The 15730-nt window shown below is 35.2% G+C and overlaps 1 protein-coding gene across 1 annotated transcript in view; it reads right to left on the reverse strand.

Moving 5' to 3' along the window:
• Window positions 1-15730, reverse strand: part of MAN1A1 (mannosidase alpha class 1A member 1) — a 146724-nt gene that overhangs the window by 87571 nt on the left and 43423 nt on the right. Inside the window, exons 3-4 of the mRNA XM_061990598.1 lie at window positions 12211-12326; window positions 1108-1188 (exon numbers count right to left, since the gene is read on the reverse strand). Coding sequence (XP_061846582.1) covers window positions 1108-1188; window positions 12211-12326 — 197 coding nt within the window. The remainder of the gene's footprint in view (window positions 1-1107; window positions 1189-12210; window positions 12327-15730) is intronic.

A 15730-nucleotide genomic window follows, 5' to 3' on the forward strand; every position in this document is an offset into this window, starting at 1 on the left:
TTAAGACAGTTAAAATATGGAGAAAATCTACATTTTAAACCAGTAATGTCTTTTCACTGCCACCTACATTCAGGACAGGACCATGGGAAATAAAAAGGTAACTCTACTTAAGATGTAGAAATGTGAAAACATTTTCCCCTTATAATTGCTTTGTCAGGTACATGGCCCAATAGCAACTGCTAAGATAGCTCTAAGAATTATAGAATTTGACAAAAGCCAACATGCACATCATAGAATTTAAAGTGACAGGTTCCAACTAGACTTTTATCCAGTATTTGGGAGATTTTCATATGAAAGAAAATTATGTCTTCAGGTTTTTGTGGAGTTTCTACCAGTAATTGCTTTGTATTTAAAGAAATCCAATGTTAAATTCAAGTTATGGTTAAAGAGTATTAACATGTGTTAATCATACCATAAAATACTACTATAATCCAGAGACAGCAACAAGAATTTAAACTAGTAAAATTACAGACTTTTCAAGTGCCAAGGTAAAAGTTCAAAATATCATAGTACCTGCGAATTAGTATAGTCTTCCTTTGCCAAATATATTACAGAAATAATTGCATTAGTCTACACTCTTAGAATTGAAATTCTTTCTTCATTCTCTCCAGAAACCATGACAGGCAATACAGACTGATGTAATGTCAATGCTTTAAAGACATCTTTACCTCTTTGCTCTTAATCTGTCTTTCCCATGTGAGTTGAAGCTTCAGTTTCAGGAAGGCCTGAAGAAGTATCCATTGTAGGAGTTGATGGATATCCTCAAAACCAATTTGTGAATCAGAAACCTGATGTACTAAATCTACCTGTACCATGGCACAGGAACTCCATAATTACACACTCCAGCATGAAGCCTGACAGGAACGTATTTGGTATGGTTTCAATTCAGGAAAAAACTCCCAATCACTTAACACTTGCATGAAGGAAGAGAGACTTAAGACTAAGATTTATACAAAGCAACAGTAATTAATAGAAGTAAGTGGACTGGTCTCTGCTATATAAGCCCATTTTAAACACATTTAATTTGAGAAATAACAGTATTAAACTAAAAGTTAACCACTTATCTAGATTATGATATTTTGGATAAACTATGTGGAAATATCTTACCTCTTCTCCTGAAAGATAGTAAGCTGAAAGTAGTCCACCAACAAAACGAATGTTCACTTCAAAAACTGAAATTTCAGCATTCTGTTAAAATAAAAAAACATAGTTTTACTCTCTGGTGCAGTGTTTTCTGTACAGTGTTATTTGTTTGCTTTTATCTTTTTTGATATATTAAAAGATATTAACCTACAAAAGCTAAAAATAGCAAAATACAGAAGATGCAAGGAAAGCCAACATAAGTAAACTTGAAGAGTATTGTAAAGTATTTCGTCCTCTTCCTCACATTAAAAGAATATCCTCTCCACTATCTTTATTCTGTTTAACTTTTCATCTCTTCCAGCTGGACATAAAGCAATATATTTAAGTACCTCCTTGCAGATGATTCAGCACTCACACACAAAAAAGTAGTCACAGACTTCATATCTCACAGTACCTCCCCTCATGTCATCTCTTTTCAGACACCATGTGAGAAGTTCTGGATCAAAATGTCACCTCAAGGGTTTTCCTGCTTCAGTCTAAAAGCAGGTTATTGTAAAATGGGAGGTAACATCAGAAAGAGACAATTACATATTCATGAAAAAAATGTAATCATGAAATATTTGTTACTAAGCAGATGATCTTTCACTATTACAGTAACAGCCCTTCCCAAGGTGGTCTGGTCTTAACCAAGGATAAAGACTATGTTTATTGTACTGAGCAGTATGCATTCAGCCATTACCTGTCTCAAAACTCAATGCACATTTCTTCTCTGCCTTTTAAAATTCAAACCTAAGTGAATAATCAGAGTTTCACGGTCACTATATTCTCTTCTTCGTTACCAAGTCAATTCCAATTTTACTCCAATCCATAATATTCAATCCACTCCAGAGGCATTCAGCCAAAAAGCTAATATATCAAGGTTTCTTAATTTTTGCTTTTCAATGCAATACCAGTTTTTATACTTTTGAATTTCTGTATAAAAATGGTATCCAGCAGCCAATTTCCTCAACATTTGGACATGTAAACAAGATGTTTGACTTTTATGTGTTCTAGGTTGGTCTTGCTTTTATCGAGCTCTTTTTCCATCTTTGTATTTGCTGACATATATTAGAGTTGTATTTAAAATAAATCAACGCATGGCAGAGCTGCAAGATTTTCTTCAAAGGGCTTGAAGACTAAAAACAAGCTGTTGGTTTATTTTTTTACTTTTCCAATTTATATGTTCAGATGCCAGTTTACGTAGGAGGGAAGAAGTTTTCTACGGATTTCAACTTCTAGCAAGCTGCCTTTGCAGAAGAACACAGAATCATTACAGTTGGAAAAAGACCTTTAAGATCATCAGGTCCAACCACTAACGTCATACTGCCAGGCCCATCACTAAACTAAACCATATCCCTCAGCATCTCGTTTACATGTCTTTTGAATATCTCTAGGGATGGTGACTCCAGCATCTCCCTGGGCAGCCTGTTCAAATGCTCAATAACCCTCTTGGTGAAAAAGACCTTCCTAATGTCTAACCTAAACCTCTCTCTCCCCTGGTGCATCTTGAACCCATCTTCTTGTGTCCTGCCATTCATAACTGGCGAGAAGAGATTGCATTAGGTTGCTTATTAAAAAATATTACTTCACGCTTTTCAGTTTGCAAGGCATTCTGAGGAAAAGTATCTAGGCATGCTGCAGAGTTGTTCAGTATTTCACCAGTTGTAAAGGTGCAGACTTCAAAAACCATGCACAGACTTGCTACAATGCTTGTCCACTTATCCTCAGGCATTCAACTTTTCTCTTTTAAAATCTATTCTACACCTCTCCCTCTAAAAACGGAGGACAGAATTTCATTCACAGAATTTCTCTGATTATACAATTCACATAGTATATGTATGTGTATGCCCATACAGTTTTTTTAAGAGTTCAATTCAAAGAGGCAAAGTAAAGCCATGACACACATCTGCCTATTGAAAACTCACACCTATATCACACTGTTCAGAACATTTTTCCAAGTTGAACTGGACTAAGGCTGCAATTTCTCCTTAGTCACTGCTCTCCCAATACTAGTCTACTCTTATTCTCTCTGAAAGAAACTACAAATGAACAAAAGCGCCAATCAGGAAGAAGGTTTAATTTCTGTTTCCAAAATTAATCTCATATTTCTGCTTCCAAGTGTTCACTCATTATCTCACTGAATCCAGCAAGGAGAATGAAGTAACTGGAAACAGGTATTCAGCTTTAACTACAGCCATTCCTGTGCATTCCTTTTTGTGATACCATGGTACATAATTAAGCTGGGGAGATGGATATAAAAAAAAAATATTTAAATCCTCTAGAAATCCAAACTAACTAGATAGAACAGCTGTTCACCTGCTAAGCAGGCTACCTGTATAAGAACTCAATATCAATTAAAGGATTCCGCCTTAACGAAATCCAAGCATAAAACAGCTTGTAGAGAATTGATCTGACTGAAGAAAGGATGACTGAAAGAGTAATAGAGGCAGCTTCTCTTCCCTGGAGCTTGAGCTAGTCGCAATTCCTATAAATAATATTTTACTTGAGAATTTTCTTTAGAAATTCAGGTTTTTTCCATTCCAATCATGGGCCTCAATACATGTCAAGAACTTTACTTTGAAGTGGGAAAGCTGAAAAATAGTATGTATTAGACAAGGAAATGAGTTAATCAGATATTGCAGACACTTGTGTTTCCTGTAAAGATTGAATTACTTTTGTATTTTGAGTTACTTGAAGTAAACTGAGTGATATAGAAGTTTAATACTCTGTCTTCAGAACCCTACATGTTGCCTTTCTGGACTTAATATGGCTACTATTGCTGTCTTTCAAGGAATGCAAAGACACTTTAAGAAAAGCTTGCTACGCATGCACTGACATCTCCTAGAATTCAGTTACAGACAAAAAGAAGACTTTGAAGTAATGTTAATAAAGATTTTACTATGAAACTACAAAGATTAATTGCACTATAATCCTGAATATTTGCTGAAATGGTGATCTTCGAGGACATCTCTTGAAGCTAACCATTGTTTAAATGTTAGCAGATTTCCAGTACTTCCTTTGCATACATCTTTGAACCTTTGTTCAAAATTTTCATCTTTTAATAAGTCATTGGAGCAGATAAAATAAATGAAATGGACAGATACTTCACTAATAGTTGATTTGAAAGCTTTATAAAACTCGTCATAAGCTAGTAGCATTCTCACAAAGCACAGGAGTTCTAGCAATTTTCAAAACAGCTACAATTTTTTTATAATGTCTTGTCAAAGAAACATTCATCTCCAAATGGAAAGTTTATGGGAAGTAGTCTGTTAAAAAGTGAATATGTCCTAAAGTAGCAGATTTCTGCTACATCTTTACCCTTCTTTCTGGTTTGATTTCTAAAATGTATTTTAAATTTTTTTGTATTACATATTTAAGATGTCACATCCTGATAATTACCTTCTTTTCATATTTTTAATCATCATCCACATACAGTTTGCACAAAGAAGTCTGTATATTTGTAATGAACATTCAAATCCCAAGTAAGCAATATTTTTTCTTATTTTTCTCTAACTGTTCACAAATATCTTATGATCCACTTAACAAGTCAACACATATATATGAAAAAACTTTATTTGCACTTCCCAAAACTTCTACTTACTTCACCTGAAGAGGCTAGAATTACATTTTATTTCAAGTTTAGCATTCTCTTTTAAATGACTGTTGTATCACTACATAACAGGTCTTACAAATGTTTTAATTAATTCCATTATATCTAATGGAACTTCTGCAATGAGGAGTGACTGGATATGCTTATTTTAAAATGACTAGGGTTCTTTTTGTAAGGTCTCAAGTATATAAGATGGCTCTGACCAACCAGACAGATATAATTTCTAATTTTACAATCTTTTCACTAGTATCTCAATTAGACTGCATGACCATGTGCTGTGGACAATTAAATCTGAAATACCTTCGTTAATACATGTCTGTGTTAAGCTCTTACTGTTCCTATGCAATACCATACCTAGGTGCTAATTTTCAAGGTCTCTCTTTTATAAAGAACTCTGCAAGTATGTGGATGCTTGGGAAAGTGATATATATGCTGAGAACAACACATTTCTGTTTTACTTCCAGGGCTTTTATGTTAATTGAAGTATGTGAGTAATTTGGTCTTTTATCTTACATACAATCAATAATTTATCAGAAGATCAAACAGTGAATGGAAAGTGCATCATAAATGGGACAGTCCAAGTATGATACAAAATTCAGACAAACTGTGACTGCTGTTCACTGTACTTTGAGAAACAGAAACTCCAAAGTAATGTATGTATCCATTATGTGGTGCAAGAGCAAAACTGTGACACCTTCATGGAATTTAATTTGTTCTTCTTGATCAGCCTCTAGAGACAAAATTATTTTTTTACAAAGAGATATCCTTTGTATCGAAATGTAACATCCTTTACATTGCTGGCTAGAGACATAACACCAAAGGGAACCTATTTACATTTGGTGGAGACTGCTGTTCTCAAACATGGATTATGCAAATAAGCAAGTCTCAGCAATCAAAAGATAAAACAGCTGAGTTACCACATTTTTTTCTTGACAAGAGAAATACTGAAATAAGAGGTTTTAAGAAGTGCCATTGCTAAATACTTAGAAACACTCTTGAAGCAGCAGAACTTGATGGTTTTAACTAGTAGACCTATTAAACTATCTCCTTGTAAATAAAGAGAGGCTGACTATACCATAGGAATCCCATCATCTTAAAAAAAATGTTAGCAAACAGGAGGAAAAAAAAAAGGAAATTACATGAGTTACATTAATTAATTTGTGTGATTCTCCATTTGTATCTTATTTGCAACCAGTGACAGGGCAAACCTGAACTCAAGATGGACCTCACCATTTTACTTACCTCACCCTTCCATAAACTGGAAGATTAAGTCTACAACTGGTAAACTGTTGAAGTTTCAACCACCTGTGGTTGAATTTAATGTTGAAAGCATTTTTCAGATAAGAAAACTACTGTCAGCTGGACTCTCCTAAAGCCCTTCTCCTGTGGAACTGCTCCAGCTTCACAAAAATTTGCATTCACATCTTTTCTGGATCATTTTCTCATTGCATCTCTTTCTTGAAAGCCTTCTTTTCCACAAACCTGTACATGAAGGCCCAAACAAATTCTGTCCATATTTCATTATGAGGAGTCACCCTTATTAAACAAACACAACATTCGAAATACAATCCAGATTTTTTATCTAGCATTAGCTTCCACCTAGCACTCATCAGCACTGGTACTTGCTCTGCCATACATAGACCAATTGGAGAAAAAACTGTGTGCTCTTTTATGCGAATGAATTTATTCACAATAATCAATTTTTGATAAAGTGCTTACTCTCTTCATTTTAACAAAGATCCAAATAAGACCACAAGTCCTAACAAATAATTTCGTTTAGAATCTTTGTTGCACAGTCTTTTCAAAACTGTTTCCTCCAATTCTCCTGTAATCATCTCATCAAGAGTATAATAAAACTTCAGTCATCTCATCTGCATTTCCATTTATTGGTCTTATGTACAAGGAACAGTGACTCCCCCTACACCCACATACCATACCGTATCATCACAAACAGCCTGTATCGTGCAGGTTAACAAGCTGTGCGAGAGAATGCCAGGGATCCTACATCCAACAATGCTGAATAATGTACATAATGCTAGGCTGAAAAATATGGAACCAAAGGGCTCACATTTCAAGTGAAATGAGAGGGACTTGTAATTACTGTTTCTTAATATAATAATATCCTCCTGTTAAAGCACAAAGGTTGGGAAGAACAACAAATCTTAGCATTTTCAAGCAGTCCAGGAATTACAATAAAGACATGAAGAGTACTACAATAGCTCACTTTAAGCTATCATAATTAAACAACATTTTAATTACTTACAATTGTTGAGAAAAAAGTTTCATTCATTTCACAAATGAAATTTAGTGGCAGCTTGCTAAAATACTCAGTTCCCATAGATGAGGGAAACAATTTTAGCAATCTTTATGTTGCAAATATTAATGCCCAGTTATTGTGTACCATGCCATTTAACCTTACTGAAGTCCTCACATGGCAAACTGTAAGATCTTAAACAGGCACAAAAATAAAGTGTTGCTGAAGGCATTAAACTCTAGAAGCAAAAAAAACTGCATTGTATAACAAATGTACAGGATCTCTTAGCCTATCAAAATAATTTCTTATTCATAATCAAAACAAACTCAAGTCACTTTGAAGTCTGACATTTAGCGTGTACTAAGAAGTTATATAGGAAACCAGTAAAAAAACAGTCACACAAACTGAAAAACCATTTTCAACTGCTGGCTTTTGTTGGCTTCCTCACAGACCCTTTATATGTTTTAGTTGAACTTCCTTTACACCCACTTCCCACATGCTTTCCCCCCCCCCTTTTCTTTAATAGGAAGACTATCATTTTGCAAATTTTTCTATTAGGAAACTTTGTGATTTTCTCACATAAAAGAGAAAATCCCACCAAGAATAAAGTACCAAAACCAATCTATCTCCAAGCCCTTAAATTCATTTATGGACTGTTAAATCATTTTGAGTCAATCAGTATACCTACAGTTTGAGAGTGGTAGGATTTAAATTTGTAAATGTCAAAGTTTGAAATAATCTGGATTCTAAAAGTCTGTCTGTTACTGTTAGACCACAGATAAGACTTAAGCTAAAGATAAATGCTGAAAGCATTAATGATTATATCCAAATAATATATGCTATTCTGGGATCTTGGAAAAGCAGTGGGGATAAATATAATTTCATGGTTTTATACATTTTCCACTTTTTTTAAGTTCTCAAAATAATCATAGAATCACAAAACCATAGAATGGTAGAGGTTAGATGTATTGTATGAAAAACTTCTATGTTGCATGAAGCTGCACACAAAGCTACTTTGAAAGATACTCATATTTGCAAAGCCAAGTACAAAGACAGAAATCAGAACTGCTAAGCAAGCCTTTCAGGCTTCAAGGTGGCTTACAAAATCAGATATGGTGACTGACTGACCTCTGTAAATAGCTTTGCTTAAGAGTGCTGGCAGGATACAATTCTCAATGTATGCCTGCTGTCTCGCTCCCATCTCTTTATGTGGTTCCTCAACATTCAATATGTAAATTCAAGAACAAATAATGAAACACTCTTCATACTTTCCCTCACAGCACATCATCAACTCTTTCTTACATTGATTCATCAGTTAAAAAGGGAAGGTACCTGTGGTAAGACAGATAATGCATGATGAGTCAGGGCTTGTGTGAAATGTCAACTAAAGTCAATGAAATTATATTCACATACAGCTACTGCACAGTCTGCTGCCATTTTCCATTTAACCAAGCCATCACTACTTCCTGGCATTCTTCATTTTGAACAGAAATAAAAGGGATGAGGCAAACAAAGCAAAATTTACTCATCACCAATAAGAAGGTTATTTTAGCTTGAATCCAAATTCACTTTAGAGATATCTTCTGGTAGAAGAAACCATCTTCTCCCAACAAGTGCACGGCTTCCTGCCCTGTACCTCATTCCCATTCTGGTCCTTGCTGCCTATACCCACATCAGATAGCTCATTAGTGGGTTGGGGCATAAATTGAAGCACTGTTCCACCTGCTATTTAATTGTTAGCACCTTCCGGTCTGGTTTGGGCTCCTGTTGTTCAAGCCAATGTCCAGGCATGCTTTAGGACACCATGTAGGCCAAGGACTGTTCCCAGTATGCAGTATAGTTTGCAGGGAAGAAGTTAGGCAGTGCTGATGAAGTGGGGGACAGATCAGTTAAGTTTCTCATCTAAACAAATTCGGCTGTGTCTTGATGTAGAAGAGAAGCACTATCAGTTCCAATAATTACCTAACCCTTTACTGCTGTGCCAAGTGGCTCAGCTCCTGCACCACTACGCCCCAAATCCCATTCCCTTCATTCATCTCATTAAGATCCTTCTTCCAGTCTCTCTGAATATGGATTCTTTGTGGTTCACCCCTTGCGCTGCAGAGACCAATAACTTTTTTCTCCCCAGTGTGAAGCAGAAGTTGGGTTTTGGTACAGAAACTCTTTCAGAAAGCTATGAATGCTCTGTGTGTGTGCAGATTCTAAAGCAAATAAAGAAAAAAAAATAAAAACAGAGAGTCACACAGCAATGTACAACTAGCTAGGAAACAGCCAAGCTCCCTAGTGATCTCCTGAAGGACTGGCACCTTCTTACACTGTTGCAATGTGTTGATATACAATCTGGCCCATTGCAGCCTTGGGCAGGGGTGTGGATAAGCTCTGCAAAAAGTGGGTGTGTGCAGCAGGATGAGTGGGGAGGTCAAATCCTCAGGTATACTAACTGAAGAGCAAATATAAACATGTTATGGAGATGAAGTGATTTAATGAAAACCAAAGCACACACCCATAATGGAAAGACCATGGCTTTAGCCACTGTAACTATCAACTCTTTCCAAAGGCATAACTGTATCTAAATCTCTTAAAATACTGACAGAGTAAGAAAATGTAATTTAATTCCCGAAGGACTACTTGGTTTGGCTGAAACTTCAGGAAGGTGTCAAATAAATGAAATTTCATCAGTTATGAGAGAAAAAAACTTTGAGCATTGCAATGTGGCTATCTCAGTTATAAAATCACAGGGCTACCAGCTCTAGCTGTAAGAAAAATAGCCTCAGAGTGTTCCACTCCAAAAGGGGAAGATTCCAAACGCGTCCACTTACAACTTTACCAAAATTCACAATTTAGCACAATTTCACAATTTTTTATGTACTTAGAATTTTCCTTTGAAATCAAAACAGTTTGCTTTCTTCAGAAAGGTAAACAAGAGTAACCCTGACAACTAGTTAATGTGAAGAGACAACGTCATGTCCCATTGAGTCATATTTATGTGCATAAACTAGTGCATACTTTACAAAGTGACATTCAGAAACTTTTATGACCAGGTGATGAGAGTGCTGTACAAATAGTTCAACACATATAATGATGGTCTGACATATTAAAAATTTCTAGAGAGGAAAACTTGCTTCATCCAGTTGCATTGACATAGAACATAGAGAAAAGAGATTCTGCTACAGAATAAAGTGACAGCTATTTTTGTAAAGAACACCTCAAAGAAAATTTAAGATTTTAAAAGCAGAGTTCTTAGAACAAGTGGAGAGATAAACTAATCCTACTTATACAAATAAAGGACAAACATGCTTCCCCAAAAGCTGATAAAACAGCCACTACCCAGGAAATGACCAGAAACATCACACAGAACCACATTTTATATTATTCCCAAGAAATAACACTCAAAAATGTGTCAGTTATTAAAAACTAAACCACTTTCATGGGAGAAAGGTTTCTAAAATAGAAGCATGTATGAGTGTACATAACATTAATGCAGAAAATTACAAGTATTGCCTGATTTAAGCACAAAAGAGAGGGTCCTGCTGTTCTTAGTGTTAAGTAATTTCCAACTTTAAACTATAAGACACAAATACAAAGCAGTATTTAAAACTATGACAGATATTTGAAGTGGAAAACTAAAGAAGAATACAAGTTGAGTAGCTTCAAATAAATCAGCCATTAAATAAATTGATGTCCATCATTAAAGATGGTGTTGCAGTTAAATTAAATTAAACACGATTACAAAGCATTATGAAAATAATTTAGTGAGGTGTCAAACTCAAAACAGCTATTTACAGGAATATTGGGAACATTGTTCCTGATATGTATCAGTGTTCTCTCTAAAATAGTTTCGGTAAATCTGCTGGATTGTTGCACTGATTGACTAATGCAATATAAAATTTCAGATGTTTTGAAAGGCTTCATATTTTCCAAAAACTAAGAAAAAAGGTGCTATGTAATTTTAGGAAGTATGAAATTAACAAATCGAGCTGAAACTGTAGGCAATAACATCCATAAGTTGAAGTTTCCAGTACAAAGTATAGCAACATTTATTTAAATTCAAAGATTTTAGTATTCTTAATGTAAATCACTCCACAACACTTCATGATATTCCTACAAGTGGAGCTTGGCTCTTCCTTTAAAGTGAAACTTGCTGTTTACTATGATGCTTTGTTGTTACATTTTAAAACATCTTAATAATGCTAAGCTAATAAGATAGGAATATGGCATTACAAAAATTTCCTTGGAAAAAAAAATCTTCTGCATAAGATGTAGTATGTCATTGAGACATCTGACTCTGCTCTGAAGCAGTTTAGTATCCTATATTTACATTAGTAATGTAAACATAAATGCACACTGAATTGCTGCTTATATAAACCATATCTACTCTTATTAACTCTCCCTTCTTAAAATGATAATTAATTCTCAAGCATGTATGAGAAGCTAATTAATCCTGACTTTTGCCTAATATATTAGAAAGAGTACGTTGTTTTCAGAAACTGTTTCTACCTAACCACAAGACATTTTAAATGAATGCTTTCCTACTTTACAACAGTAATCAGCAGAGGTGCTCCAGTTAGATCTCTGTACAGACCAAAACCACAACTTCTCAATCTAATTGAATTTTACAGGGGTTCCTTCCTGTTCTAGAATAAAAACTGTAATAATGAACTCTGCTCTCAGTTGCATATTTACTAGTTATTAGGGTAATTTAAACATGCAGTTGTGATGACCTGTTGCCTCATAAGACTAAAGCAGCTCTGTTTGTGCCAACAGTTCAGCCTCACTCATGGGATACAACTTCACTTGAATACACAAAAGAACTTATATGTTATGTATGGCATGTAGTTTTCTCTGAACTCAAGTCCAACTTATGAAGGATTTCACAAAGTGAAAATGTAAAGTTTTTGTGTAACTAAAATATCACTGCTTGAAGTGTCCCAATTTTTCTATAAAAAAGAGATTAAATATATGTTGTCTACTTTACAATAGTAAACAATATAATCCTTTTTCCTTCCTTCAGGCCATCCTGTTGCCTCCTATCTACCTAAATCTCTCAGACTGAAAAAGTGCATATAAGCAGAGCAACATTATGTTTCTGCCTCCTGCCTTGTTTTATCTATCAGTGATCTTAATTCTGTAGCCTTGTATCATGTTTGCAGTATTAGAAGCCAGACCTCAACTGGCTCCTGGAGACTAAACAGAGAGTTAAAAGTTAATCAGCAATGCTACTTACCACATTGAAATCTAAGTTTTTTTCAACCCACTCCTTGGCTTCTTTGAATTCCTCTTTCATTTCCATCATGTATAATGTATCAAGGGCATCCACTATTGTTGCTCCTTGAATGTTACCTGAAACACATGAAGAGCCAGTGATTTACTTTCCAGTGTAAGGCTTTTCAGTTAGATGTAATCAATTTGAATTAATTCTAATTTCAGAATCTAATTACAATTAATCCAACAAAAAACTGGGTGCATAAGGATTCAAATGGGCAACTAGTAATTCACAGCCCTAACTTTGATTCCCATGTCACAACACAACATCTTAATACTTAAGTATTACTTCCATTAATGAAGTTTTAAAGAGCAATTCTGATGCACTGCATTTTCAGCCATGATTTTGCATTTTTAAACACTGATGAAACAGTTCACTTTATACTACAATACATAAAAGACAATAAAGTCAATAAACTCAGAAATGACTGTTTTTTCCAGTTTAGAGTAAAAAAATAGTTGCTTTTTTGTTTTCATAGTCAATAATGTATGTAAATCTTTAACAACCTGATAAGTACATATCACATTTCTATTAAGAACTTGATTCCAGCAGTCTTCATTACGAATGGAAACTACTGTTAAGATATACTATAGAGAATACCCTAGATACAGAAGTAAACATTTTGAATTGCAAAATGATTTAGGTTGCAAGGAAGAGTTCAAGTCATTAGGTCCAATCCGTCTCATCCCCAGCAGGGCTAATGACTCTGGTAGATGGCTAACTACTTATTCAGGAATTGATTGCATTGGATGAATAACAAAATAGCAGCTACAACTAACTTTACAGAACCTGATTATCATCTTACCTCTGATATATATGATGAAAAAGTAAACTTAGTTTTGTAGACCTATAAACTAGCAGAATTAAATTATTCATATTTATATAGGAAATCCACTATTTCAGTCAATTCTTGAGTTTACTACACTGAGGTTTTCTCCTTCCTCAAAAAATGGAGAAGTGATTGGAGACCTCTACATAGCAGGACTGACATTGCTTGCTTAACTTACACTTCCCAGATAGAAAAAAAAATTTCAATTTGTATTATCTTAAACAAAATAATGCTTGAGACTATTATAACAGTTACTTGGTACACTTAACACAGGCAGATGCTTTCTGTTTTAGCAGCTGCTAAATTGCTTGTACCCTCGTTTTGGGGCATCCCTTTCCTACTTTCAAGGAATTAAGTAATCTAAATGTTCTCCTTCAGATAATCCACTAAGAAAACTGCGCCATACTTTGGTAAGGACATCATATCTTCCCACAGCTTATTTGGAGCCTGGGTGCTCTTCTCTCAAATTAAAAGAAAAAAACAGTTCTTTAAACTTGGCTAAGTATCTTGCATTTTTCTTAAACTCATGAGAAAATGAGAGTGATTATGGAAAACTACTGGAGCACAGGTGCTTAAAAACACTACTGCAAAGGCTCTGGAAATATTAGTAACTCCGTACAACAAAAGCAGTTCCTGGTGAACTTTTACAACTGTTATACTTAGAGAAAAAGAATCTACAACCTAATTTGCTCAATTGGATTGTGATAGGCTCACCATGCAATGACATTCTTTGTGATAATCCCCTTGTAATACAGCTAACACCACCTCTAAACAGTCAAGCTTTCAATTTTAAGGATTAGTACTTGAGTTGCAACTCACTATTGTGTCAGAAGAAAAAGAGGAGAATTCAACCTTATTGAGAAATTGAGTTACCCAGTTCCTATGACCGTTTTTTTTCTGAATCTGTCCTATATGGCCTGTTTAGGGCATAGATCTCTCCCTGCAGGCAGATGGAAGAAATTGGGAGTATCTCAAGTAGATCTCACATTACTTGAAACAACTTTTGCTATTATTCTGAAAGCTCCAGAAAACAGAACAAAGCAGTGTGACAGTCAAGTTTATCTTGAACAGTTATACTTCAACATTGTTGATAAAAGAACACAGAAGGCATTTTTAAAGTGAGTTTAGAGGACTGAATTATTACTTGTGATTGCAGTTTACTCTAAGCCAGCCAACAGGATTATCCGAACTTAAGAGTGTTAAGGGTATTGTACAGTTGAACAGCTCATTTATAACCAGTCAGACTAACAAGAGGCCGGGGGGGGGGGGGGGGGGGATGGTGTGTGTAAGAAAATGAAGTTAAAGGGACACTTCTTATTCAGAATAAGGAAAAATATTTCACAAGCCTATATATATTCTGCTTCTCAAGGCACATCACAAATTATTAAATACAGTTACCATTCATATTAGTCCCTAAACAATGCTCCCAAGGAATTACACAGCCAGGATCTTCAAGAGGCAAAGATTATTGCTAGGTAATTACAACACATACTCACATGACAGAATATTTGGACAGGAGGACTGTTTGGTTATACACCTAAGGTATTGCTATAAATTTGATTAACAGTTAGCATTAGGTTCCAAAAAGTGCCAGTAAAGTTGCAGTCACCATGGCAGAATTTCATAATTGCCCTAGGCTGAAGAAATATATCACAGCAACACAGCAAATTCATATACCTCAGGTGATTAGAAGATATTTTGCAGATAATACAAAAGATATACTCAAGGTAGAGAAAAATGGGACTTGAAATTCATAAAACATCAGTTTGAAGTGAGGAATTTTGATGATAAAAGATATAACCAGATGTGCAAGCCTACCAAAGTGAAACATTACTAGTCTCTACCAAAACCTCCAGACCAAATAATCACACATGCTCCATTTTGTTTCCTTTGTTAATTTTGCTTGTATTTTTTTCTCTCCTCTTTACTAATAGCATCATTTATCCCATGTAAGTGATTAAAAGAGAACATATAAAATAGCCTACAAACTAGTTAACTGAAGAGAAAGCAAAATAAATCAGTCCACATCAAACTTCAAGTAGACTATCTAGCAGCATCTACAGAACATCCTTTCTAAATCTTCCGCGATCTGGAAGGAAATAAAGAGAATCTACTGCTAACAAGATTTGTGGATGGTTAGCTAAGATGGATGATTACCCAGCATTTGGTAATAGTTTGAGATAAAGCACAGAGCAGTCTAGGTCACCTTTGGGTAATGCACAGTGGGTCCATTTAGACAGAATGCTTTTTAATACCTAACAATGTAAAGGTATGTGTGCACAGATAAGGGGAGACTACATTAGTGAATGGAGTAGTGCCTCAGGGACAGGTGGGAAGAGTAGAATAAAAAACACCATTAGAGGATGAATAACTCTGTGTGAGTTTCCAGGGTGTCACCACAGCAAGACCTGCTATGGATGACAAGCTTATTAGCACAGCTCTATGACTGAGGTTATGCGGCTACATGGTTTAAGGACCACAACTGGCTTATGGCCAAACTGCTTGCGGGATGGGCCAAAAGAAGCTTATCTAGCCCAGGCTTTTAGATATGGCTTATATTTTTAGCCAAAAGAGTCTGAAATAGAATACAGCCAGGATGCCATAATCAATGTCCATTGGGGCAATTAATAGTTTTCTTCCTTAGAGCTTTCC

Source organism: Colius striatus, chromosome 2 (genome assembly GCF_028858725.1).
Source record: "Colius striatus isolate bColStr4 chromosome 2, bColStr4.1.hap1, whole genome shotgun sequence".
Taxonomy (NCBI): domain Eukaryota; kingdom Metazoa; phylum Chordata; class Aves; order Coliiformes; family Coliidae; genus Colius; species Colius striatus.